Below are 22,684 nucleotides of genomic sequence, written 5' to 3'. Positions count from 1 at the left end.
AGAAGCTTGGGAGAAGGATGCTTTGTGGTACTCTCAAATGTAAGAAGGAAGTGTCATGAATATAGTACAGCTGGCTGGTGAGCTGTACTTGGTGCCTTTGGTCATCTTGCATTTATTCACACTAATGATTTGTGGGATGAAGATGGGCTAGGATGGCCTTTTGCTTCCCTCAGCTTAATACTGCAATTCCCAGAAGGAACACAAGAATTGAGGTAACACTCCAGGTTTCATAGATGGGCTGTGTGATAAGTGGAGATGTTGGGCAATGTTGCCTGAAGCTGTTTCAGGCATTTGGCTCCTGTGGAAGAATCTCCGTGAGCTGTCGCCTGGGATCTCAGGATGGAGTTCTGGTTCAGGTCATCTCGTTAACAGTTGTGCTGAATGTTATACAGCTCATGTGTGCTGTTGGTGTGATCAAGTCACTTGGTTTTTGTATCTCTGTGGTAACCCCTTCTTTGTGCAGGGACTGAATAAAAGTGAGTACAGTCCTGTAGCAGCTTCCTTCTGCCTTCCAGACTTCCCACACGTGGCAACCTGGTGATGTCTTCCAGTGGTGGCTGCAGGTGTCTGCCTTGGGATAAGAGGGGCTGTGTTGTGTGGCCTGTGTTGTCCCAGCTCTGTGGATCTTGCAGCAAACCAGCTGGCTGTGTGCCAGACGCAGTGCCATGGGAGTCATCCGGAGCCTTGGACAATCCCAGGGAATGCCCTGCTGCAGTAGATGCTGCTGGATGTGCACGGCATCACAGTGGACGTGTCATGTCCTGGCAGGAGCAGACATGGGGGATGATGATTCATTTAGTGGTTTTTTGTGTACTGCTTCCAACAGGGTTTCAAACCTCTGCAAGTTCTGTACCATGGCTGTGGAGCTCTTGGACCACTGTGCAGTCTGGGCCTTTCAGTGAGACACAGAACTTAAGAACTTAATAATACCAGACCAGAAGAAACAAAAAAGACTTGAACTGCTTTTAGAACTTGAAAAACTCAACTGGCAATAGCTCGTGTTTCTTTGGCACCTTTAAACTGATGGTTTAAAGGTGCCCAGCCCTGCGTGCAGTGATCTGGGTGTTGTAAAGTGTTTCAGGTTTAGGTAACTTGGCAGAGTAAGTTCTTGTCAATATCTGTGTTCATTGAAAGCTTCACTGATGTTATTCTGTACCTTCTTGGCTGTGGTTTCAGTTATTCATAGTGCTTGCTGATTGCAGGTTCAGGATATTTCCCTGTATCGAGATCATCTAAAACCTCAGCTATTCTAGATACCCCTTCCAAAGTAACCTGAAATTGTTCACCCATCAAAAGTATAAACGGTATGTCTAAGTTCTGCCAAGGGTCTGCCTTTTCTTTCCAAAATTCTTTACTGGGTTTTTTTTTTTTTTTTCAAGTTTTCTCAAATCTTGCAGCAGTCATGGGCACATTGCACTGTTTTTTTATATTGCTCTTTAATCTCTGGAGTAATTATTTAAAAGAATGTCAGCAATAGTGCCAGACACAAGCGTGGTATTCTTCCATTTTTGTTGCTCTTGAAAATAGAGGTGGTAAGACGTATAAATCCATTACAGTGTTGAGCAGCTGCTGCCCTGGCTGTTGTCGGAGAACTGGTGCAGATTTAGTTGCAGCCTGCTGCTAATCCTTGGGCTGACATGTGGCAAATTGTTATGAAATGATGGTGGCAGTATGTTCCCAATTCCAAGGGAGCTTAAAGCTCTTATGCCCCACTCTTGGGCTACCCCCATGATACCCTAAAAAGAAGAACCAGCAGAAGGCATGTAATTACTGCAGTTGTTAGAGGGAATTCATCCTCTTATAATCCCGTGTCTCGAAAAAGAACATCGGAACAGAAAATTTCCTTGAAGATTGGGATCTTCTTATATGATTAAAGATGTTCCACCTGGCTCGTATTTGAGGCAAGAACAATTGTTCCCTACAAGCTGCAAACCTGATTAGAAGTGTGGTAATCTGAACAGCACATTGCAAACAGATGTTGCCCCCAGTGTGCAGCAGTGCTGTATAAATATGTATCTGAATGTCTCTGCAGTGGTGCAGCCTGACAAGAGTGCATGAAATCAATGTGACACAACACTTGAGGCTGGAAATCTGTTTGGCCAGAGCATCCAATTGTCATTAAGCAGGGGCTTTTCCCTTTTGGGGGATTGCTTGTGTGTAGTGCTCTCTTTCATTTGCTGATTTCATTAGCAGTGAAACAGGGGCAACTGTAGTGTAGAAAACCAAACTATTCTATCTTGGTTTAAAATATGGTAGTTCTAGTGAGGGTATTTTTGTTTGTTTGGATTGGTTTTGGTTCTTGTCTGATGTGGTTTGATCCCTGTTCCTGGGACTAACATGAAGCCACTGCAGCTGCAAAGGTGGGTGCAGAGATGGTTTGTTCCCTCAGAGTTGGCCAGGTAGGGCTAAAAGTGTGCAATATGAGCATCTTAGAGTAGTTTCTGCTTGGAGCAGGTGGCTCTGGTTGTTTCTATCCTCAACACACATGGAAGGATAAAGGAAGATACTTGTTCTCTCCTGACATACTGCAGTGTGGGAGCAGTGATATCACTGTTCTGGAAATCCTCTTTGGAGTACAGGAGTTCTCTTCAAATCTACATATCAGGAGCAGTTGCTGTTCACAGCATCATCTGCGTGCCACTTGCCTTCCAGGTGACATGGTCCATGTAGGGTCATACCTGCTGGCTCTGCAACTCTGATAATAGTGAGCTCCTAGTGGGGATTTGAGTTTGTACTCACTGTTGGATAATTTCCAGTCTGTACCTAATACCTAGACACTGGATTTGTGCTGCAATAACCAAGTCACATTGTTAACTCCCACAAGGAGACTGGACAAGGAGCAATCTCAGTTGAAGAGGTAGAAATTTGGAAGCCTTCTTCAGAAACCACTGAGCTGAGATACAGTTATTGACTGTGCTGTGGTGCTGTTAGAACAGGAAAGTCTTCTTGCTGTGTCTTGGAGTGGCCTCAAAATTAAGATATTTTGGACTATGCTTTCTCATGTGCAGGGACATTTACCAGCCTGCACCTAAGGCTTCCCCTTTCCTGCCGACTGCCTCATTCCTGCCTGCACGAAGTCTGGTGTGTGCCATGGCATTGCCCTGAGTGCAGCAAGAGCCCGCAGAGCTGACCAGGGCCAGGACACACTGCTGTGGGCAAAGTAAAAATGAACATGTACATCAAACTTCCAGTGTTCTCATTGCCTTTCAAGCTCTTACCCTGTGTCTGCCTCTATCAGCCAGGAAGGTGCTCAGTATTTCCTTGAAGAGAGGTTCAGAGCTCCAAGTACAGGGGGAAAGCACCTGGCCACTGTGTTGCTGTGGATGCATGTCTCCAGCAAGAGGGATGGCTTGGTCAGTTGGTCTTGGCTTCATCAGAGTTCCTCTGGAGGTTGTGCTTGTTAGACTGAAGAGAGGAAACCTTAGGGTGAAAGGCTGGGTTGTCGTGATGCCCAATTCCCAAGATGATTTGCTGTGTGTTGCCAGCAAGAATCGCAGTTGTGAGTAGCAGGTGCGTGTGTTGGGATGCTGGAGCAGCTGGGGTGCCTGTGCGTGGTGTGTGCTGTGGGAAATGTCCTCTTTGCTGTGCTGTCTGTCTGGAGAGCTCTGGGGCTGGGAGCTGCACCTTGTGTGCCTGATGCAGCTCAGCTGCTTGGGGGAGAGGTTGTGCTCTGTCTCATCAGTGCCTGTTTCAGTGTGTTTTCTAGGGACTCTGACTGTGGCAGCACTTCACCAATTATACTTCAGCCTGCTGAGAAGTCAGGTGTGTTAGGTAACACTGTGATTCAGTTCTTCTTTGAAAAAAATGCTGTATTAGTTGTTTACTGCATATTGAGATGAAATGCAAAGGTCTAACCATTCTGTGGGACTATAAACTCTTGTGGATATGGACACAGAAAAGGTCTGGGCTTTTTGTTGTGGAAGTGGTATTAACATCTAACCTAGAAGTAGTCCCTTTTTCTTTTAAATCTATTTGCATTTATGCTAACATTAGTGTTCAGTAAATATTGAAAACAGCAGGATTTGGAGGCTAGGGGAGGGTTATTTAGTGCCATGTGAAGGCTGTACCTTTGGGAAATCTAAAGTAAGCAGCAGAATAATCCAGATTCTAATTTAGTGGGTAAAGCAAATATGTAGCATTTAAAATTACAGTAGATAAAAAGCAATCTGACACTAGAAAGCAAGAAGAAACAGCTCAAAGCCCTAATCACCTGATGGTTTTAGTCATTCTGGTCATCTTATTTTTAAATCCTTACATAAATTGTATTGCTGCTGAATTTTGATTATTTTATGTGTAGCTGGAAAGGAGTGAGGAAGCTGATGGATGAGGAAATTGCTGTTAATTTCCTTTTAAAATGGAAGAAGTGGTTCTTGTAAAACTGGAGCATAGAAAGTAAAGATTCTGACTTGACCTAGAAGTTGCACACTAGTTTCCCCATGAAAGAAGGAATTAGCTGAGAAAATAATTTGGTATATTGCAAGAACAAGAATTGTGAGGTGGATTCTGGCTGAAGATGACTTTTGGAGAAGTAGCAGATGCCTCTAGCCATCCCTGGCTTTTTCCATCCTTTGAGCACATGGAGTGGGTTAAATGTCAGTTTGTGTTACAAAGCCCTAAGTGAAAGTCATCGGTTTTGCTTGGGTGAGGTCAGGGGTGCAGTGCTGTGGGTAGAGCTCTCTAATAGCTGCTTCCACAGGAGCAGCCCTGTCCCCAGCTGCTGTCTGGTCCTGGAGACATGAGTGCCATGTCCCCAGTGCCAGGGTGCCTGGCAGCCTCTCTGGTCAGTGGCACACAGGCTGTAGGCAGTGGCTCTGGGCCTGCCAGGAGGTGAATTCTCACTGCTGTTGCTGGCATTACATCTGACATTATGCACCCTGTCTGTGGCCAAGAGGCTATTCCAAGGGGAAGTGTGCTTCACCTAGAAGAGACCTGAGTGGTTTGATTTTCCTCCTGCTCTTTCCTTTCCACTAGAAATCACAGTCAGTTACACTCCTGAAAACATCTCCCCACATCATGGGGCTTTTACACAGGGAGAAACTGGGTGTGCCTAGTGATGAGAGCAGTGCCACTGCCACTGTGCAGCCTCCCCTTCTCTGCCTGCTCTTGCCATCTTTTTTTTGTACCACTGCAAAATTTTAACTGTTTCCAGTGTTCCCAAGGTAACCACTCCACAAAAGACTCATCAGTGAGTTGTTCCTTCAGTTCTAGTTGTCAGTGAATAGTAGGGACAGAGGGAAACAAGTAGATAAATTTCCTTGCCATAGAGAAGCTGAGCTGACAGGTTGTATTTAAACACCAAGCAGAAAGTGTTGGTCTCAAACTTGAGGAAAAGCAAGAGCTTTTGTGCCTCAGTTTCTACAGAAGTTAGAAGGGACTGCTCTCATGACTAGAGCCTTGTGTGTCAGAGCAGACTATCAAAGCAGAAGCACATAAAAAAATAGCTTGTCTGCTTAAAAAATACAGAAAACTAGTGTGGAAGTTCTGCTGCCTCCCATTTCCCCAGAGGAGAGAGGCTGTGTAATGACTGGATTTGAAAAGCTGTCTCTAGAGATCTGTTTTATCCATTGGCCCCTTCTGTGTGCCCCCCAAATACTGGTACTGTATGTCCAGGCACCTTGTGCTTTAGAAGTAAAGCTGGCAGATCTGTCTATCGATTTTATGTGCATTGTTTGAAATGTCAGATGTGATTTTTAGCTTGTTTCACTCCCTAAGTACAGGATATATGTTTGCAACAGCTCCTGGAGTGTGTGGCTGTGGAGTGTGTGGAGAAAGTTTTGCCTTTCTGTGTTTTAAGTTTTCATTTGCTTTTTTCTTTGGACCCGCAGGTTCCCCTGGAAAACAAGTGGATAACTCAGCCAGCAATCAAGGAAATAACTTAGGGACCCCAACAAAGGCTGGAAAACTGAGCCATGCGTTTAGAGATCCTCGGGCAGGGAGGAAAAGTGCAGAGGGACACGTGACAAAAGGTGGTGAGGAGTCAGAGAGCGATTTTGAATCGGATCCTCCTTCTCCCAAGAGCAGTGAGGAAGAAGAAGAACAGGAGGATGAAGAAGTCTTGCACGGAGAGAATGGGGATTTCAATGATGACAACGATACAGAGCCAGAGAATTTAGGCCACCGACCTCTGCTCATGGATTCTGAGGAAGAGGTGGAAGAAGAGGAGGAAGAAAAGCAGAGCTCTGATTCTGATTGTGACCGAACCAAGCAAAAATGTGTGGAAGGGCTCCTGGGCACTTGGTTCAGAGATGGGGTGGACAGCAGTGAAATCACAGAGCCCACTTTGGTGCCTATGTCCCCGCCTGAGGTACCGAGCACTCTGATCAACTCTGGCCAAGAATTTGATGTGTTTGGAGCTGTGCCCTTTTTCACACTGCAGCCTCAGGCAAGAGAGAAAGTGGACAAAGATGTTTCTTCTCAGGTGGCTTTTCCCAGCCTAAGCCAAGAGCAGGATGACTTTGATGTTTTCATAAAAGCTCCCTTCAGCAAAAAGGTGCCACAGCGAGATGGGCAGGGGTCAGGGATGGAGCCTTTGCTCTCCCCCAGCTCTCCGCGGAGTGTGGATATCTTTGGTTGCACCCCATTTCAGCCGTCCCTCGTCCCCAAGTCTGCTGGGAGCAGACAGGACCTGTTTGGGCTGGTTCCGTTTGAGGAGATCACAGGCAGCCAGCAGCAGCAGAAGGTGAAGCAGCAGCGCAACCTGCAGAAGCTGTCCTCCCGCCAGAGGCGCATGAAGCAGGAGGTGCCCAAGAACAACGGGAAGCGCCACCACGGCACTCCCACCAGCACCAAGAAGGGGCTGAAGCCCAGCTACCGCACCCCGGAGCGCGCCCGCCGGCACAGGAAGGCCGGCCGCAGGGACTCGCAGAGCAGCAACGAGTTCCTGACCATCTCGGACTCCAAGGAGAACATCAGCGTGGCCCTGACCGACAGCAAGGATCGAGCCAACCTGCTGCAGCCCGACGAGGCGCTGCTGGATCCCTTTGGGGCCAAACCCTTCCACCCGCCGGAGCTGATGCGCCATGCCCAGCACCAGGGCTTTGGGGACAGCCGCGGGGACCACGGCGCGGTGGTGGTGGCTGGCAGGCCCAGGCAGAGCTCCTTGCACGGGGCCGTTCACGGCGGGGATGGGCTGAAAACAGATGACTTTGGTGCCGTGCCCTTCACAGAGCTGGTGGTGCAGAGCACACAGAGCCAACCACAGCAGGCACTGGAGTTAGATCCCTTTGGAGCAGCTCCGTTCCCTTCTAAACAGTAGAGGCTTCCAATGGGTTCCCCCCACTATACCTCTCCAAGTCCCTTAGTAAAGGTTTAGTGGAGTCATTTATGTGGTTGAAATGCTAGGAGCCTGGGTTGTACAGCTTGTTCAGGGTGAGGAGGCAGTGGCCTGCTTGCGTGGTGGAATTGCAAATAATGGCTAATTCTGAATTGGATCTTTTTGAGAAAGAAAAAAAATCAGAAGTGTTGTTTCCTTCTGGGAGATGGCTCTCAGAATGTAATGAGTAATTGGATATAAATCCCTGTCACTGACTTGGGGCCCTGGGACATACTGTTGTTTGTGCACTTTGGTCTTGCCTTTCCATCCCTGTGCCATGTGCCCCATTGGAGTGGAAGAGGCAGGGAGCACATGGAAAATGTTTCCTACATGTACAGGAGGCTGATGAACTGCGGTGCTTCTTTGTGTCTCTGCAGACCTAAGAACCAAGACATACTGATATCCAGATTATGTGCTGGAAATGGCCAGGTCTTTGCTTCCTAGGTGAAAACTACCTTTATTAATCATAAAAATAAAGCAGCCACATCCTCAAGGGGTTGTGGCCCAGAATTCCAGAGCACAGCTATGGCTTGGGACCTTGCAGACATCTATGCAGCTGCAGAGATGAAAGGCAGATGTTTTTTTTATGTGCCTAAATGGTCAATTTTGAATTATTTTTTTTAATAGTAAGTGCCGTTAATGTAAAGTAGCAAACTGGAATTGTAGAGTCAAAACTCAAGAAGCAGGTGATTGACTGATGTGTGAGAATGTGTGGGGGAGTGAGCCAGCAGGGGACATGGCTGGGATTGCAGCACTTTGGGAGACTCCTCCGCACACTGGAAGAGAGGGGCTGTCCTTGGGCACGTGGAGTGCTTCAGATGACTTGTGGAGTTGACTGTGAGGTACAACCATTGGATTGGTTTGATTACACCTTGGGATTTGTGTCTGTTTTCCTCTTGGATTTTGATTGAAAAGAAAATGTGTCCTCTCTGTTGGTTTTTTACCACAATAGTTTTATGAGATGACTGTAACCTGATGCTCTTTTAAGGGTCGCTAAATGCACTGAGCTTTGGAGATGCTTTCCACCCTGGCTGTGTTCCAGCAGGAGCTGCTGGCTGCTGGACCACCGAGCTACGTTTCACCCCTTGGAGCCTTTTGGGAGGGAGCCCTGTCCTGCTGCCCAGGAGTGCTGGGAGGCACCTTGGATGATGGTAGGAGGTGTGACCACTGCCGAGCACAGTGTGTGCTTCCTGTGGTGCAGGAGGTGCTGGTGTGTGCAGAGACAGTCCCTTGGGACAGCCCAGCCTGGGTTCCATGGCCATCCTCATGGGGACACAGAAGGAAGTGGCTCCTCGGCTTGTCCCACCTTTCTGTCCTGCTTCAGTGGAGGCTGAGGAGTTGGTAGCTGGGTGTTTGCACAGGGGGGACATCCCTGTTTGTGTCTGGGTGTCCTCACATGACCCCCTGTCACAGGTGAAGTGAAATATGCAGGGTTGTGAGCTTTTTTCCCCCCAATGCCTCCTGCTGGATATTCAGGAGATGATGGGGGCATTTGGTCCCTTTCAATATTCACTGAAAACACATTGAAAACAAATCATCAGACTTCTTTGGGATCAGTTGGATAAAATGCCCCCTAGGATATATGTGAGATTGCTTCCCTTAGCTCTGGAATCTGAATGTAGCTCATAGTGATGGTGTGCAGATAGCTACCTTCACCTTCCTCAGTTTCACTTCTCACAGGGTCTAAGTGGGGTATTCCAGCTGTGCCTGCTTCAGTGTGCCTTTTCCAGGCTTAGGAGATAAGCCCTTGGGAGATTGAGTAGAAATGTTTCAACACAGGACTTTCCAAGCTTTATTAATGCTCTTCTCACCTGTTTGGTGCCAAAGGCTGCAAGAAGCACATGCCAATTTTTGTAGCATTTCTGACACTCAGGTTAACAGTCTTTTTCCCTTTTTTTAATCTCTGTGCATGCTTATGAGCTGCCTTTCTCAATGTCTTTCAGAGCTGTTACCTGCCTGAAGAGCCCTTGGAACACAGCAAGATGACAAATGTGGCAGTGAGGTGGCTAGTCCTCACCAAAGCCAGGCTGTTGCTGTCTTCCCAGTGGGAAAGCAGTGGGAAGGGTTAACAATGCACAGGGCCCAGGAGGAGAGGTGGGGGCTGTTGTACATGCAGGGAGGAGGCTGGGCACCAGCAGACCCAGTGTGGGCAGAAGCCATCAGGTAAATTACAGATAGGAAATGTGTTCAGTACTGTTGGTTTACCCTGGGGCTCCAGGCTGAGGAGGGCTGCAGGGGGCTTGGGCAGAGGGTCTCTATGCACTTACACTGCAGCACAGCCAAGCTGGAGGGAGAGACAAGGCACAGGCAAACTGCAGACCCCACTGACTCTAGAGCTGGCTCAAGTTATGGCTCATGATATTTGCCTACTAATGGCCTTAACAAACCTGGTTCTTCACACTTGAGACACCAATCAGGTTTTTTATTAAATTTCACTTTTTTTTCTTTAGAGTTAGTTATTTTATTCTTTCTCATGGCCGATGTGAGATTGGTGCACCCTGCTAAGCTGACTTTTCCTGGTGTATGTAGTTTATACACAACTGAACCCAAGCTTGGGGTTGTTTTCAGCCACTATCCACTATTTAAAGGAGGTGAAATGTGTGACTGTCAGGGAATGGGGTATCCTTTGCCTTTTTTCAGGGTGTGTGGAGTGCAATGTGACCTTAGTAGAAATCAAAAAGGCCTTTTTGCAGTAGTCAAGTACATGCTGCCTGTGGTAGCAAAAGGGCAAGGTAAGGGGTTGACAGTTCCCTTCCCAGACAGAAATCCCAATGGGTTTTTACAGCTTCTCCCTCTGCATGCTGAGGGACTGAAGCACAGGCCTTGTAGGATCAGCTGCTGGAGAGAATGTCTGCCCCGAAGTGCTAAGAAGCACAACCTCTTTTAAGTGTTTGTGGTGATGGAAGGAAAAACCAGGTAGTTGTGTTTGCCTGTGGACTCAAAGGGCCCTTAGGTGTGTAATTAATGCTGTGGTGGGGGGCTCTGTGAGCACCAGTGTTGGAGGAAAAAGCTTATTATCATTCTGGGTGTCCCAGTTAGTAAAACCAAGTACTGTGAAAATAAGTTGATATATTTGCTACTGTGAGACAAAGAGTTTATCTGGAGTTTTTTATACTATATAGTGTATTTTTATATATCCAAGGAGTATATATAAAATATACACATGCTCGCACACATCATGTACCCCTTGGAGTTGCTGTAGTGTTGGTAACCCAGCAGCCACAATCATGTTTGTGACTTGAGTGAATATGAGTTAAGCACCAAGGGTGTCTGCTGTGCTGCTGTTCCATAGAGCTTATTTTGAAAGGAAATCAGGAAGATGGTGTGTATGGTAAAGTTGTGACTGAGGCATCACCTACTATTAAAGAGCATAAAAACTATTTTAAAGTTGCTGGCATTCAGCTTTTAAGTGCACTTGCCTGAACTACACTTCCACTTCTTGTTAGACTTGGAGTTTCTAAAGCTTTTTTGTGTACTACTAAAGCCAGAACTTTTAACTTTTTTTGTGAAGCTGATATATATCATAAAACCCTTGGAGTTGTTAAATAAAGAAACCTGGTAACAGTGCCTTTTCAGGTCTCTTCAACAGTGCATGGTGAAGTGTTTGTGTGTAGGCTTTCATTTACTCATTATAAGCGCTGCTGCTGAATGACTTTTTAGCTGCCATGTAAGTATCTGTGACTCTCATAAAACTGTTTTAAGTAGTTGTATTTGCTGCCCAATCATCCTGCTGTGTCCAACTGGTTGAAAATCCTTCAGTTCAGTGTTACTCCTTAAAGCCTTCCTGCAGAAAGGTCATGTGTGGGTCCCAATGGCACTGGACTGAGAACTGCACTTGTGGACAGAACTATAATGTGGTGTGAGCCCCTTCCTGCAATTGTTTACTGGAGCAGGGTGTTTGGATGCTCCTTGTATTGCTTTTTACTCTTGTGTGAGATGAAGTAAGAATGGAAACGGTCAAGAACAGATACAGCAGCAGCAGGACTCTATTAATAAAGAGTACTGGTAGTAGGCTGAAAAGCTGAGCTCATCAGCAAATTCAGCTAGAGAGTGTCCCACAAAAATCCCTGTTTGTGGCACAAGTTCCATGGCTGAGCCATTGGCATCGGCTGTTTTGCTGCATGAGGTGCAGGAATGACGTTAGTCTAAAGAAAAAGCCAATGAACTGGAATTTATTTATAAGTTCAATATGTACATCAAAGATCATCATGCAGCTTGATAAATTGTGTCAGGTAAAAATGCACAGCTTGGCAATCAGTTTTCTTATCTGGTGAAAACTGCTGGAGAAGTTGAGTTTCCATTATAAAAATACATTAGCAAATGATCAAGTCAGTAATATTACAGACACATTGAGATATTACTGTACACATAACACTGGAAACAGACTTCTACACTTGCAAGTTCATTGTCAGGCTTCAGTAGTAGTAATTAGTGCACTTGAAACTTGCTTGGCTGTCAAGTTAAAAAATTATAAAAAAAAACTCAGTGTTTACACTGAAAGGCTGAAAACTCTGGGAGCTGAATCATTAATGCAGAGTCAGTTTTGCCAATACTTCTTTCTGGCATTAAAGAAGATCAACAGAAAAGCACCACAACCACCCTCTGACCTAAACAGACAGCATCCCCGTCCAGCACATCAGGAGGAGTTCCCATCCTGCCTTCTCTGTGCCTGAGGTGTGCAGGTGCCTGTCTGTAACTTTCCACCTCCACTCCATGTCTCCTTGGCACGCCCTGACCAGAAACCAAGTCCTGCTCCTCTGCCTTAGCTCAGAGGGAGGCAACTTTGGGCAATCAACAGAGCCTGCCTGCCCTGGGCTAGTCACTGCACAGAGCCAGCCTCTCCCAGTGCATTGAGGGAAGCCCTCTCCACAAGGATGTAGCCACTTAGGATTTGTCCCAACAGCATCCTTGCCTCTAACCCAGAAGTCCAAAGGATTTTAATGCTGTTTGGAAGACTGGCACCCCTGGAGCTTAATGGTGCTGGGCAGCAGCTGTGTGCTAACCAGTGTATTCCATGGCTCCCTGGTGTTCATATTATAAGGGAAGGTTCTGCAATGCATCCTGAAACTCCAAGCAGCCTTGGCACGGTGGCAGGATTGTGAAAGCAAGTCATTTTGGACAGCAGTGTGAGTGCAGTATCATCCTGCACATAGGAAAAGGCCAAAAGTCAGGAATCTGCAGCCCCAGCAGGTTCCCTGATGGCAAAACAACAGCAAACATGGACACGCAGCCGTAGTGCTACTCCTGGAATACTGATTCCAGATTACTGAAGGGATCTAGAGAAATTTCTTCAAGCAATGGCACAATCATGCCCCTCCTTGGGGTGGGCTATTTTTAAGATCTGCAATGAAGATCTAGGTGTGCAGGCCGTCATATTATCTCCCAGGGAATGGGAAAGGGGTCATCTAGAGCAGGACAGAAATCCACTGAATTCCAGTTCATGCGTTCCTGTGCCAGTGCTGAAGCATAACACATCTTCCCTGTAAAGGCTGAAGGATGCACTACCCACAGGCCTGTGGTTCAGATCTAGGACCAGCTCCCACAGTTCCTACAATTTTACAGGCACACTGCCAAGAGTATTCTCCTAACTGTGCACACCAGCTGAAAACCTGGTGTCCAGGCCTGAGTACCCTTGGCTGAGCCATTCATGTCTGCCAAGCAACAGAACATCCTGCTGGGATCTGCGTGCCGAGTGAGCTCAGCCTCCTGCTGTCTGGCTCCAGGAGGAGCTGCTTGGTGCTTGACTGCAGGGCAGGAACTGGCTGAGAAGGAAATGCTCCTCCAACCCAGGCAGTGCTGCTATGTTTATCAAAGCTTGCAGTAACACTCTGTCCCAGCAAGGGGGTAAGATCCCAGGAGTCAGCAAAGGAACTGCCTCAGTCCTTAACAGCACAGCTCTTGACATGAGGCCCCCAGTCACCAATCCTCTCGTGCTGTCTCTGAAATAGAGCAGGGAAACGAGGTAAATCACTGTGCACATGTAATTGGCAACTCATCTGATTTCCACAACATCCAGATCAATGCTAAGCAGACTGAAAACCTGACAAAAGCCTGAGGAAAATGCTACTTAAGGACACGTACTGATGATGGTTTGAGACTACTCAGATTGTGACACAGAGCTGGAAGGGATCTGGCAGGACTAAGTCCAGCCTGCTCTAAAACTGCTCAAGGGCCCAGCAGCTCCCCAGAGCCTCATCCAATGCAGCAGCACAGGTGAGCAGAGTGCCTGGCATCACATCCCTGCTTTTTATAGGCACCAATCAGGACCCAGTCTGGGAACGGTGACCTGAGGTTCAGGCCAGCATTCCCAAAGCCTGTGGTTGGGGTATCCTGTTCCCCCGAGGATGGCAGCAGCCATACCTTGGCTCACAGGTCCGCGTTGTACTCAGGGCAGGGCTTGCTGTGTCGGTACTGCATGATGTACACTGTGGACTGGTGCCACCAGTACAGCATCACCACTGCCAGGATGTGCCACACTTGGTGGCTCGAGCCGAGGTAGTTCAGCTGGCCTGTGGGGGAGAACAGGGACATGGAGTTCAGCTGTTAAATTCCACCACTATTCCACATTGTGCAGTGCAATTGGTCTCTTGCAGAGCTCCGCCACACCCTGCCCTTGAGGGGTGACAGGGAAAGTTCTTTAACGAACTTGATGGAAGTTGTCTGCCTCTTCCCACTCTTTTACTCTGTATGGGAACACAGCATGGGGAACATGGTCAGCCTGTTCTCTCCCAGGAAGTTCAGGACCCACAGCAAGGACTGTGACACTGTAGGAAGCTTAACTGAAGAAAACAGCCAGAAGAGAATTTCCTACCTGGGAAGTATCTTTCTGGAACTTTGGAAATATAGAAGAGAAAAGCTACAGCAGCGATGAAGTACATGACAAATACCCGCGGAGCAAACTCCTGCAAAAGAAAAGCAAGCTCTCCTATTCTGTTAGAAGACAAAACCAGAAAAAAATGTCCCTAAAGATAAAAAAGGAAAAGGCATGACAGCACCGAATCTTCCTTCCCTGCCTGTGTTAGCTATGCACAGATCCAGTGGGGACGCACATGCCAAACTCTGGGAAAGCCTGAGTGGAAAAAAACCTCTTGTATTCCAGCTTCTTGCTTTTATATGCAAGATTCTCTGTTCAGCAGGCACAGCATGTGTCTGTGAAGGTCACCTGCCACTCCCCTGAGCCTGCACAGAGCAGCCAGGGTGAGGGACACTGCACTGCACATCCCACTTAGGCTGGGATCACAGTAGCTGCACACAGGACTGCTCACAGTGGGGGATCAACAACCAGCAACTCAGCCACCAGGTGCATCTTGTTAGCAGAATGTTTTGTTACCAAAAGTGGGCCCTTTCCCTGAAGTATGGAAACAAAATGTACCCTAGACACCATCCTGCTATGCCAGGGGAAGCCAGATGGGGAAGTGTGGGGGCACAACTGTTACTGATGATTTTTAGAGGGCCAGTGTGAAATGTCCTGTATAAAGGCCACGTCTTTTTCCAAGTGGTGCTCTGCCACATTCCACAGCAGCTCTGGACCTGGCTGAACCCTCACCCCATGGACAGCCATCCATACAGGCCAGCCCAGGTGTGTGCAGTTTGTGCTCACTATGAAAAGGAAATGTTTCTTTCAGCACCATCAGGTATTACTGGCTAACTGCACTGATTTCAGGGTGGTTCACACTGGGGCACACCAGACTGCCTTTGGCTGAACTGGGCTGCTGCTGTCACAATGTAATTCCAAGGAGTGAAACAAACAGGAAAATAGTAACATGAAAGAGCTGTTGGAGGAGGATTGCGTAGGAGACAGAGGGCTGAGCAGGTAAATGCTGATTTCTACTGCCATCCTAGGGAACAGAGGAGGAGACAAGTAATCATCCCAGTGTCTCCTGGTTGCCCTCTGGAGCTGTGGAGGTGGCCAGCCCTGAGCACTCCTACAGCCTGACAGGCTCCTTCCTGCTCCACAGGCACCTCAGCTCCTGCCCCCGGCCCTGGCGAGGGTGTGGTCTGCCTGCACAGGCTGCTCCGTGCCCAGGCACAGACACAGCTGGATCCTGCTCCCCTTCCCACCGTGCAGCTTTAGGGCAGCACAGCACAATGAAACTTCCCTCTCAACACAGTTCTCAGTGTTCCCATTTGGATTGTATTGACCAAAAGAATTCTGTCCTTAGAGGAATTGTAACTACTCCTGCTTCTCCATTGTTTCCCAAGTGTAAGAGAACTCAAGGAAGATGGCAAATGAAAAGCAAAAGGGAGTCTTATTTCTTTTTTTTTTTTTTGTTTACCTGTACAATGGATGCCCCAACGCCTCCATTGAGCCAAACCCAGTGGATGGTGGGAATGATTCCGTAGCCAGACACGGAGCAGAAGATGATGGAGCGCAGCCTGTGCCACTGCTGTGTGAGGTAACTGGGGTGGATCTGAGCAAAAAACACTGCCAGGATCATGGCCAGCACAGTGATCAAATACACCTGGCGCCAGTACTGAGGGTACAAAGAAACAAAGGCAAGTTTGTGGTGTGCAGAAGTCAGCTCTGGGCAGAAGGTTTCAGTGACTGAGCACAGCAGTGCTTCACCCTGTCCCTGCTGTGGGTCTGAGTGGAGGGCCCTGTGCCTGTCAGCTGGCACTGAGGGGAGGAGACTGCTCCTGGGGGGCACCTGGCACCACATCCTTCATTCCAAGCACTTCCTGCACCAAATGTTTTCAATACACCTGTGCCTCACCTGTCCAGCTCAGCTCCTGGACAGCCATGCCCAGGGCAGGCCTTGAGAGGGAACTCATTTAGTCATCCTCTGTTAGAAGGAGGGAAAACAAGGTTGTTTCTGCCTCACAGCAGCTATCTCGTGGGCAATACTGTTTGAATAAAGCACCTGTGATGGGACACATCCTATGACCAGCCTCAGGCACTGGATACAGGTAGGACCTGTAAAGTTTCCCTACCTTGAGAGAAATTTAAATATTTCCCTGAGGCTTGTGCAATCAACAGCTGGAAAGAAAAACCTGCATTTGCCTGTCTCAGCCAGCACAGTTCAGCTCAGGTCAGAGGGACATGTTCCAGTTCCCATCCCTGCCTCCTCGCTCCTGTTCTCTTTGGACACCTGCACAGAACCCCCTTCCTGCACACAGAAACTGCAATGAGAACACAGGAACCAAGCCCTGCAAGGACATTGCTCCCCACTCACATTACTGCAGTAGAAGGCGTAGAACACGCCTGACACGTAGCAGCCCAGGATCCCGATGGAAATGCCCGCGTAATCCAGCGCCATCCAGCGCCGGCTGGTCTTCTCGGAGCGGTGGCAGCAGAACAGGTGGTATCCTACTGAGCAAAGCATACACACCTACGCAGAGTGCCAGAGGAGGAGGGTTAGTTCCTTACAAAGGAGCAGGGAGCACAGCCAGTCCCAGCCCTGCAGCTGTGCTATGCAGTGCACCCCAGCGCAGGCACTTGTGATCCCTGGCAGCCGACCATAAAGCTTCTCTGGCACGGGGGAGGAGGAGCAGGACACTGCAAACCATGGTAACCAGTTGTACAAGTAGCAAAAGTGGGCCCCTGAGGCCAGAGAGCTGGCAGCGCTCCAGGGAGACACATCCGCACCAGTACAGGGGAGAGCCCAAAGCCCAGATCTGCCCTGACTGCCCAGCACTCACTGCGTGCCTTGACTGAGGGAACACACAGAAATTTAACTCTTAGGCACAGGCTGCATGTTTGCTCCTAGGCTGCCTTAATATCTTTTCCCTGAGAAGTGTTTGGTTCTCTGTGGCCTTCTGCAGGGGCAGGGAGGGGCACTAGAGCCACTTGTGGCTCTACAAAGGCATCCTGTACCCTGCAGAGAACACCAACAGTGCCTTGAGCTCTCTGTGCTCTCACAAGGTGCAGGGGCCCACCGGAGACAGGCTTCAAGTCTGTGCAAACACATTCCTCTGACAAGTAACAAGTGAGGCCACCAGCCCTCTGCCCTTCCCGACCATCGGGCCGCGGCTGATCCCTTGGATCCCAGGGTGTTCGGCCCTATCCAGCAGCACCTGGAGCCGCGTCAGGCCCCCTCAAGCTGCGGCAGCTCTGACACACGGCCCGGACAAACGCACTCGTTTATCACAGACTCTCTCCTGTGGCAGCTGCGTTCGGTTTTTACCCCGCGGAGCGACGCCGCCGGGCCCGCGCTGTGCCCGCACCGCGGAGGGCTCAGCGCCGCCGGCAGCTGGCGCCCACCTGGAAGCAGAAGAGGCAGACGGAGCAGATGACGAAGTCCTCGCGGGAGGCGCCAGCGGCCGGCAGCACGGCGGTCAGGTCGTAGATGCCGAGCGTGAAGAAGAGCAGGAAGCCGAGCAGGTGGCTCCAAATGTTGACGGTCTCGTTGGAGAGGATGAAGAGGCTGAGCGAGAGGAGGCACAAGGCGGGGCGGGAGTGAGCGGCGGCGGGGCCGGGGGGCGCCCGGGGCCGCGGGGCGCGCTCACCTCTTGATGCACAGGCGGGAGGGCAGGTACGCGCGGTATCCATCGGTGATGTAGGGGTTGTCCTTCAGGAACACCGGGATCTGCTCGTACGTGTAGAGCCGGATGCCGCGGGGTACCAGCACCGGCCAGTACTGGTAGCTGCCCAGCTCGATGTAGTGCGCGCTGCGCAGCAGCTTCTGGTGCATCCTGCCCGCCGCCGCATCGGACCGCCCCAAGCCGCCCTCACGGGCCGGGCCGGGATCGGGATGGGAATCGGGATCGGGAGTGGCGCCGGGAACGACCGTGATGACGTCATTGCGCGGCGCGCGCCGATGGCGTCAAGGCGCGGCTCCGCCCCGTCCTGCCCCGGCAGTGACCGCTAGGGAGCGCCCGAGAGCCGCCTCAGAGTCCTCCGATCTCCGGGACGCCTCAGCGGCCTCGGAGCCGCCGGAGCGCCCCGGGGCGCCTCATAGCACCCCTCCGAGCCGTTCGACTCCCGGGACCCCCGCAGGACCCCTCAGACCTCCGGGATTCTCCGAGGCGCCTTGGAGTCCCAGGTTCCCCGCAGTGCCTCAGAACCCTCACACCCCCGGGGCGCCTCAAAGCCCTCATGTCTCTTAAACCCCCCGGAACCCTTCAGGCCCCTGCCACCTCTCAGAGCCCTCAGACCCGCGGGACCCCCTGAGGTGCCTCAGACTCCTGGGACCCCTCAGAGCCCTCAGACCTGCTGGAACCCCCCAGGGCCCCTCAGACCTCCGGGACCCCCTGAGATGCCTTGGACGCCTCAGAGCCCTGGAGTGCCTCAGACCCCTCACACCTGCCAGGACTCCCCAGGGCATCTCAGACTCCTGTGGCCTCTCTGAACTCTCAGACCCTCACAACCCTCTGAGATCCTCAGACTTCCAGGATCCCTTGAGGCACCTTGGACTCCTGAGGTGCCTCAGACCTTCCGGAACCCTCCAGGACTCCTCAGAACCTGTGAACACACGGGGACTCCCTGGGGCCCCCTCACCCTTCAGCCGTCTGAAACAACAGAAATGTGCCTTTGGGCCAGTCAGGCATTCCTCTCAGGTAGGCCTGAGGCTGCAAATCTCAGTCAGGGAGGCCAGGAACACACCTGTCAGGTCAAACAACCCTGAGGGCTGTCATTCTCCTTGGGAATTGCAATTGCACTGTGCAAGAGCAACCCCTGGTTAATTGAGGTCATGGTTACTAACATTTTGGGGGCTTCCCTGTGTACTCTGGGAAGTAACAAAAAATCTTAGTAGTAAGAAAGACTTCCAAAAGTTTGTATGGCCTCAGTAAGAAAAGTTGTATGGTGTTTACCAGTTGCTTTTAATAGTTTTTTTTTTGTTGTTGTTTTTTTTTGCTAATTAAAAAAAAAAAAAAAAAAAAAAAGGTGAGAGAAAGGAAAAAATAAAGAAAAAAAAAAAAAAGAAGAAAAAGAAAGAAAAAAAAAGTAGTGGGGGTAAAGCACTGATTCCCCAGGTATAACAGTAAGAGTTTTGGTTTCAAAGGTGCAGGCAAGTGTGCTACAGGGGAATGCTGGTTCACTTGGCCCTCCCAGCCAGTCCTGTGCTGGGAAGGCTCCTGCAAAGGTCCTTGGTCTCATTAAACCAAACGGTGTGAAGAGTGTGTGGGGCTGTCCCGTGGCAGAGATGTGTCATGTGAAGTAAAAGATGGGGATGAAGGGAGGTTAAAATCCACCCTGACAGGGCCAGGTGTTCAGCAGAACCAGCTGTGCTGTGTCACTCCCAGATTTGTGTTATGCCATTTGGTTCCCCAAATTAAGTTGGATTGGGCCGGCAGCAGCTTTTGAATATTTGTACCGATCAATCACTCACTCAGATTTCTCCCTGTTAGTGCCCTTGGAGCGCTGTTGCTCCTGCCCCTGCAGTTCCTCCTCCCTCCTGCTCAGCTGCTCTGTATGCTAGGTACCTTTTCCCCTCATGTAACCCCAGGAGTTTCTCAGAGGAATCCTGTCCACAAAAATAATTGAGCAGGCTTAGCTTTAACATGCTTGCGTTTCAACTTCCCGGGATGTATTCGGAGCCTGGCTCGGAATGGTTCAGTCCTGTTTTACTTATTTCTGTTTCCTGTTCCATACTGCTGCTCTGGTTCAGGATTTCCCATCCACCCAAGCGTTCTATAATGAGGTTAGTAAGGCTAATTCAGGAGAGAAGCACACAGAGAAGGGGTTCTCTGGGGGGACCCTCAGCCGTAGCTGAGCCCCGGATCTCAGTGAGCTGAGGCCAGCTCCCGCTGACACACCCAGCGACTTCTTGTTTGCTCCAGCGCCAGACCACTTTCACCGAGCCAAAGGGCGGTCAGAAAGTTGATACCGAGTTAAAAACCTTAATTAATCTTAATTGTCCATTGTCTCATTAGCTTACAGGATACCTGCAAAAAGCACTTTGGTTCTAAGCCCAGTGCAATTTAAATGAACTCCCAAGTGCTTCAAGGGGCTCAGTCAGAAGAAATCGGCGCTGACAGCACTTTTTTTTTCCTAAAGAAGCTTTAATTGGCTGTTAAGTTAGAGCTTTGACACTTTGATAGGAGGAGTGTTATAGGTTAAACTAATAAGGGAAATTGAGAAACAATTAGGGCAGCTTTAAATTAATTACTTACACTATTTATTTCGGGTTTATTGAACAATTGTGTGGTATATGTAAGGGATTGAAATTAGCCATCTGTGTGCTGTAGCTTTGACCTAAATTGACCTTCCCGGGTAAGTAAGTAGCTTGCCCTAATTCCTGCATTGGATCTCGAATTGTTCTGGCAGATAAGATTAATTGGGAGGAAAGATGAAAGCGCTTAAGAGGCTCCATACTTTTGTGTTGGGACTGGAGTCAGCTGTGCAGACAGAGGTAGGGAAGGCTTCCAGAGAGGTGGCTGAGGAGATCACCCAGGAGCCGAACTGAGGAGCACATTGAGAGCAGGGAGCTCAGGGGCAGCTGCAGGTTGTGCCCGGGGCGGAGGAGCGGACAGCGCCCCCAGCAAGGAGCCGTGACCTGGCCCCGGGGCCTGGCCAAGGGCTCGGGGCTCCGCACGGTGACCAGGCGCTCCCAGGCAGGCTCCTCAGCAGGGAGCTCCCAGACTCGGGGCGCTCCGCCGGGGAGCTGACAAACGCCGGGGAATCCTTTGTCCCCGGAGCTTCCCGAGGCACCAGTCCAAGCTGATACTGTGTGCCTGCACCACATTTAAATTATTTAGGGAACAAGCGGTGTGGGGCTCTGCTGCTGGAAACCTAGAGCAGAGCCGGTAAGGAAGCCTGGTCAGCCTGTGTGGGATCCCAGGATCTGTTTGTGCCCTGCTCCACTTATGCTGTGGTTTTCCAGGGAGCAACCACGGGAAGAACAATGATCCCAGGACCAAATATCTCAAATGTTGATGGCAGAATGTGAGCAAATCCCAAAGTGGTTGGATTTTAAAACTGAAAGAGTGAAAATATTTTCGGTGCTGATTTTTGAGGCATTGAAACTGTTTTTTCCGCCCCGCTGCTGCCCAGCTCTCCCTGCAGGTGTCAGCCTTGCTCCACGTACCGCCCGTCCTGCCGCTGCACCTGGGCCTGCCTCCCGCCGGCTGCGCGACATCCTCACCCTCATTCCATAGAGTTCGGGGCTCTCCCGGTGGGGCCGGGCCTCTCCCCACCGGGATGGTGCTAATGTTCCTAAAGTTGCCGTGCCTCCCAGTTTGCCCTCTTCTGAAGTGCCCGGCAAAATGCCTCCTCCCGAGTTTCGTTCGGGGGCTTTCCACGTTACAAGTAAGGAAATGGGAAGTGCTCTGGGACTCCTTTCCCCACTGCTGGAATCCACTGTCCTGGGAGAATTCAGCTTACTCTGAGTTTTCCAGAAAAGACAGATTAGTGCCCAGGAATTAAACCTTGTATCAGGCTGCCTTAGTTAGGAAAACACACCTGGGAGTGTTGGCAGAAGGCACTGCATGTCTTCCTTCGCATTGTGCCTACAGCAGTGTTGGTGGATAGCTCAGGGTTTCTTTGCCTGTGATAAACACAGTTGTGTTTTCCCTGGGGGCAGGAAGCAGGAGGGATGTACTGGCATCCTGTGTGCAGCAATTTGGCAAAACTTGTGGATGAAGTACAGGCTCTGCTCTAGGGCCACAGAGACCACGTAGCTGTTTGTGTGCAGGGAGTGTCTGTGTGCACTGGGCCATGAGTGACATTGGGAGGGGAGGTGTTAGAGCCCCTTGTTATGTACAGCACAGGAATCCTGTCTCCAGTTCTTGGGAGCAGCCACAGCAGCTGTGCAGGCGATTCCTGACTGAGGAGTCACATATAAGGAACTAAGACTTGTAGCCTCATAGGAGTCAAAGAGGCTTTCACAGAGAAAGTGTCTGTGTGTGCAAGAATAGAAATCCCAGACAGCCCTGCTCCACCAATTCCCTTCATGAGACAACACTGGGAATGCAAGTATCTTGTGTTTGAGAATGACTTTAATACCAAGAAAGCTTGATTTCAAGGTCCTCTTCCCTGAAAGTCTTCTCTGCTCCCACTGCCCCCACTAGGAATTTTGTGGCCAAGTTCTCTGTGGTTTCCTGCTGCTCTTTGGTTTAGCACTGAGCAGCTTCCAGGAGTGCTGCAGACAGACCCGCAGACATCTGCGTGGGGGTTCAGCTCTCTCTTTCCTCTCCCCATGGAGAGATGCCATGTGATGTGTGCACTGAAGTGACTTGGTTTGGGAGGGCTCTTCCTATATATATATTTTTTTTTTTTCTTTCAAAGGGTGTTTTTGTTTTTTGAATCAATCCCTTTGGCTTTCAGCTCCAGCTTCTGAATCTCAGCATCTGTCAGTGGTGCGATAAATTCTCTTTGGTGATAAGAGAACAGCTGCCAATAGCAAGAGCAGGGATGGCATTTGGGGTTTTTCCTGCTGCATGAGCCCTTGCAGTCAGCAGAACCGCTCTGTGCACACAATGGAGAGGGCACCT

The 22,684-nt window shown here is 49.8% G+C and overlaps 2 protein-coding genes across 5 annotated transcripts in view; one reads left to right on the top strand and one right to left on the bottom strand.

Annotated features, from left to right (window-relative positions):
- The window catches only part of BMP2K (BMP2 inducible kinase), a 49,116-nt gene extending 38,240 nt beyond the window's left edge, over window positions 1-10,876 (top strand). For 3 of the 4 annotated variants that reach the window (XM_058803558.1, XM_058803557.1, XM_058803559.1), the window contains one exon: window positions 5,826-10,876. In XM_058803558.1, the coding sequence (XP_058659541.1) occupies window positions 5,826-7,255 (1,430 nt within the window). In that variant the 3' untranslated portion in view covers window positions 7,256-10,876. The remainder of the gene's footprint in view (window positions 1-5,825) is intronic. The other variant, XR_009274656.1, reaches the window with a different exon arrangement.
- A 429-nt stretch (window positions 10,877-11,305) lies between these two features.
- PAQR3 (progestin and adipoQ receptor family member 3) lies at window positions 11,306-17,984 on the bottom strand. Its single transcript, XM_058803778.1, has 7 exons — window positions 17,759-17,984; window positions 17,514-17,676; window positions 16,486-16,641; window positions 15,589-15,786; window positions 14,124-14,214; window positions 13,673-13,821; window positions 11,306-13,251 (listed from the first exon to the last, which is right to left on the bottom strand). Exons 1-6 carry the CDS (start codon window positions 17,941-17,943, stop codon window positions 13,679-13,681), a joined length of 936 nt encoding a protein of 311 aa, XP_058659761.1. The 5' UTR covers window positions 17,944-17,984; the 3' UTR covers window positions 11,306-13,251; window positions 13,673-13,678.
- Window positions 17,985-22,684: the final 4,700 nt, after the last annotated feature.

This window comes from Ammospiza caudacuta, chromosome 4, assembly GCF_027887145.1.
Source record: "Ammospiza caudacuta isolate bAmmCau1 chromosome 4, bAmmCau1.pri, whole genome shotgun sequence".
NCBI classification, from domain to species: domain Eukaryota; kingdom Metazoa; phylum Chordata; class Aves; order Passeriformes; family Passerellidae; genus Ammospiza; species Ammospiza caudacuta.
This window is presented reverse-complemented; position numbering and strand designations above follow the sequence as displayed.

What these genes read in the sequence shown, in the direction of transcription:
- PAQR3 (XM_058803778.1), bottom strand. Translation starts at nt 17,943, where the DNA reads ATGCACCAGAAGCTGCTGCGCAGCGCGCACTACATCGAGCTGGGCAGC. An exon ending in ACGCCTTCTACTGCAGTAAT is followed by an intron (nt 15,787 to 16,485) that starts GTGAGTGGGGAG and finishes TTGTACCCTCAG; the next exon opens with TACTGGCGCCAGGTGTATTT. An exon ending in TCCAGAAAGATACTTCCCAG is followed by an intron (nt 13,822 to 14,123) that starts GTAGGAAATTCT and finishes TCTCCCCCACAG; the next exon opens with GCCAGCTGAACTACCTCGGC.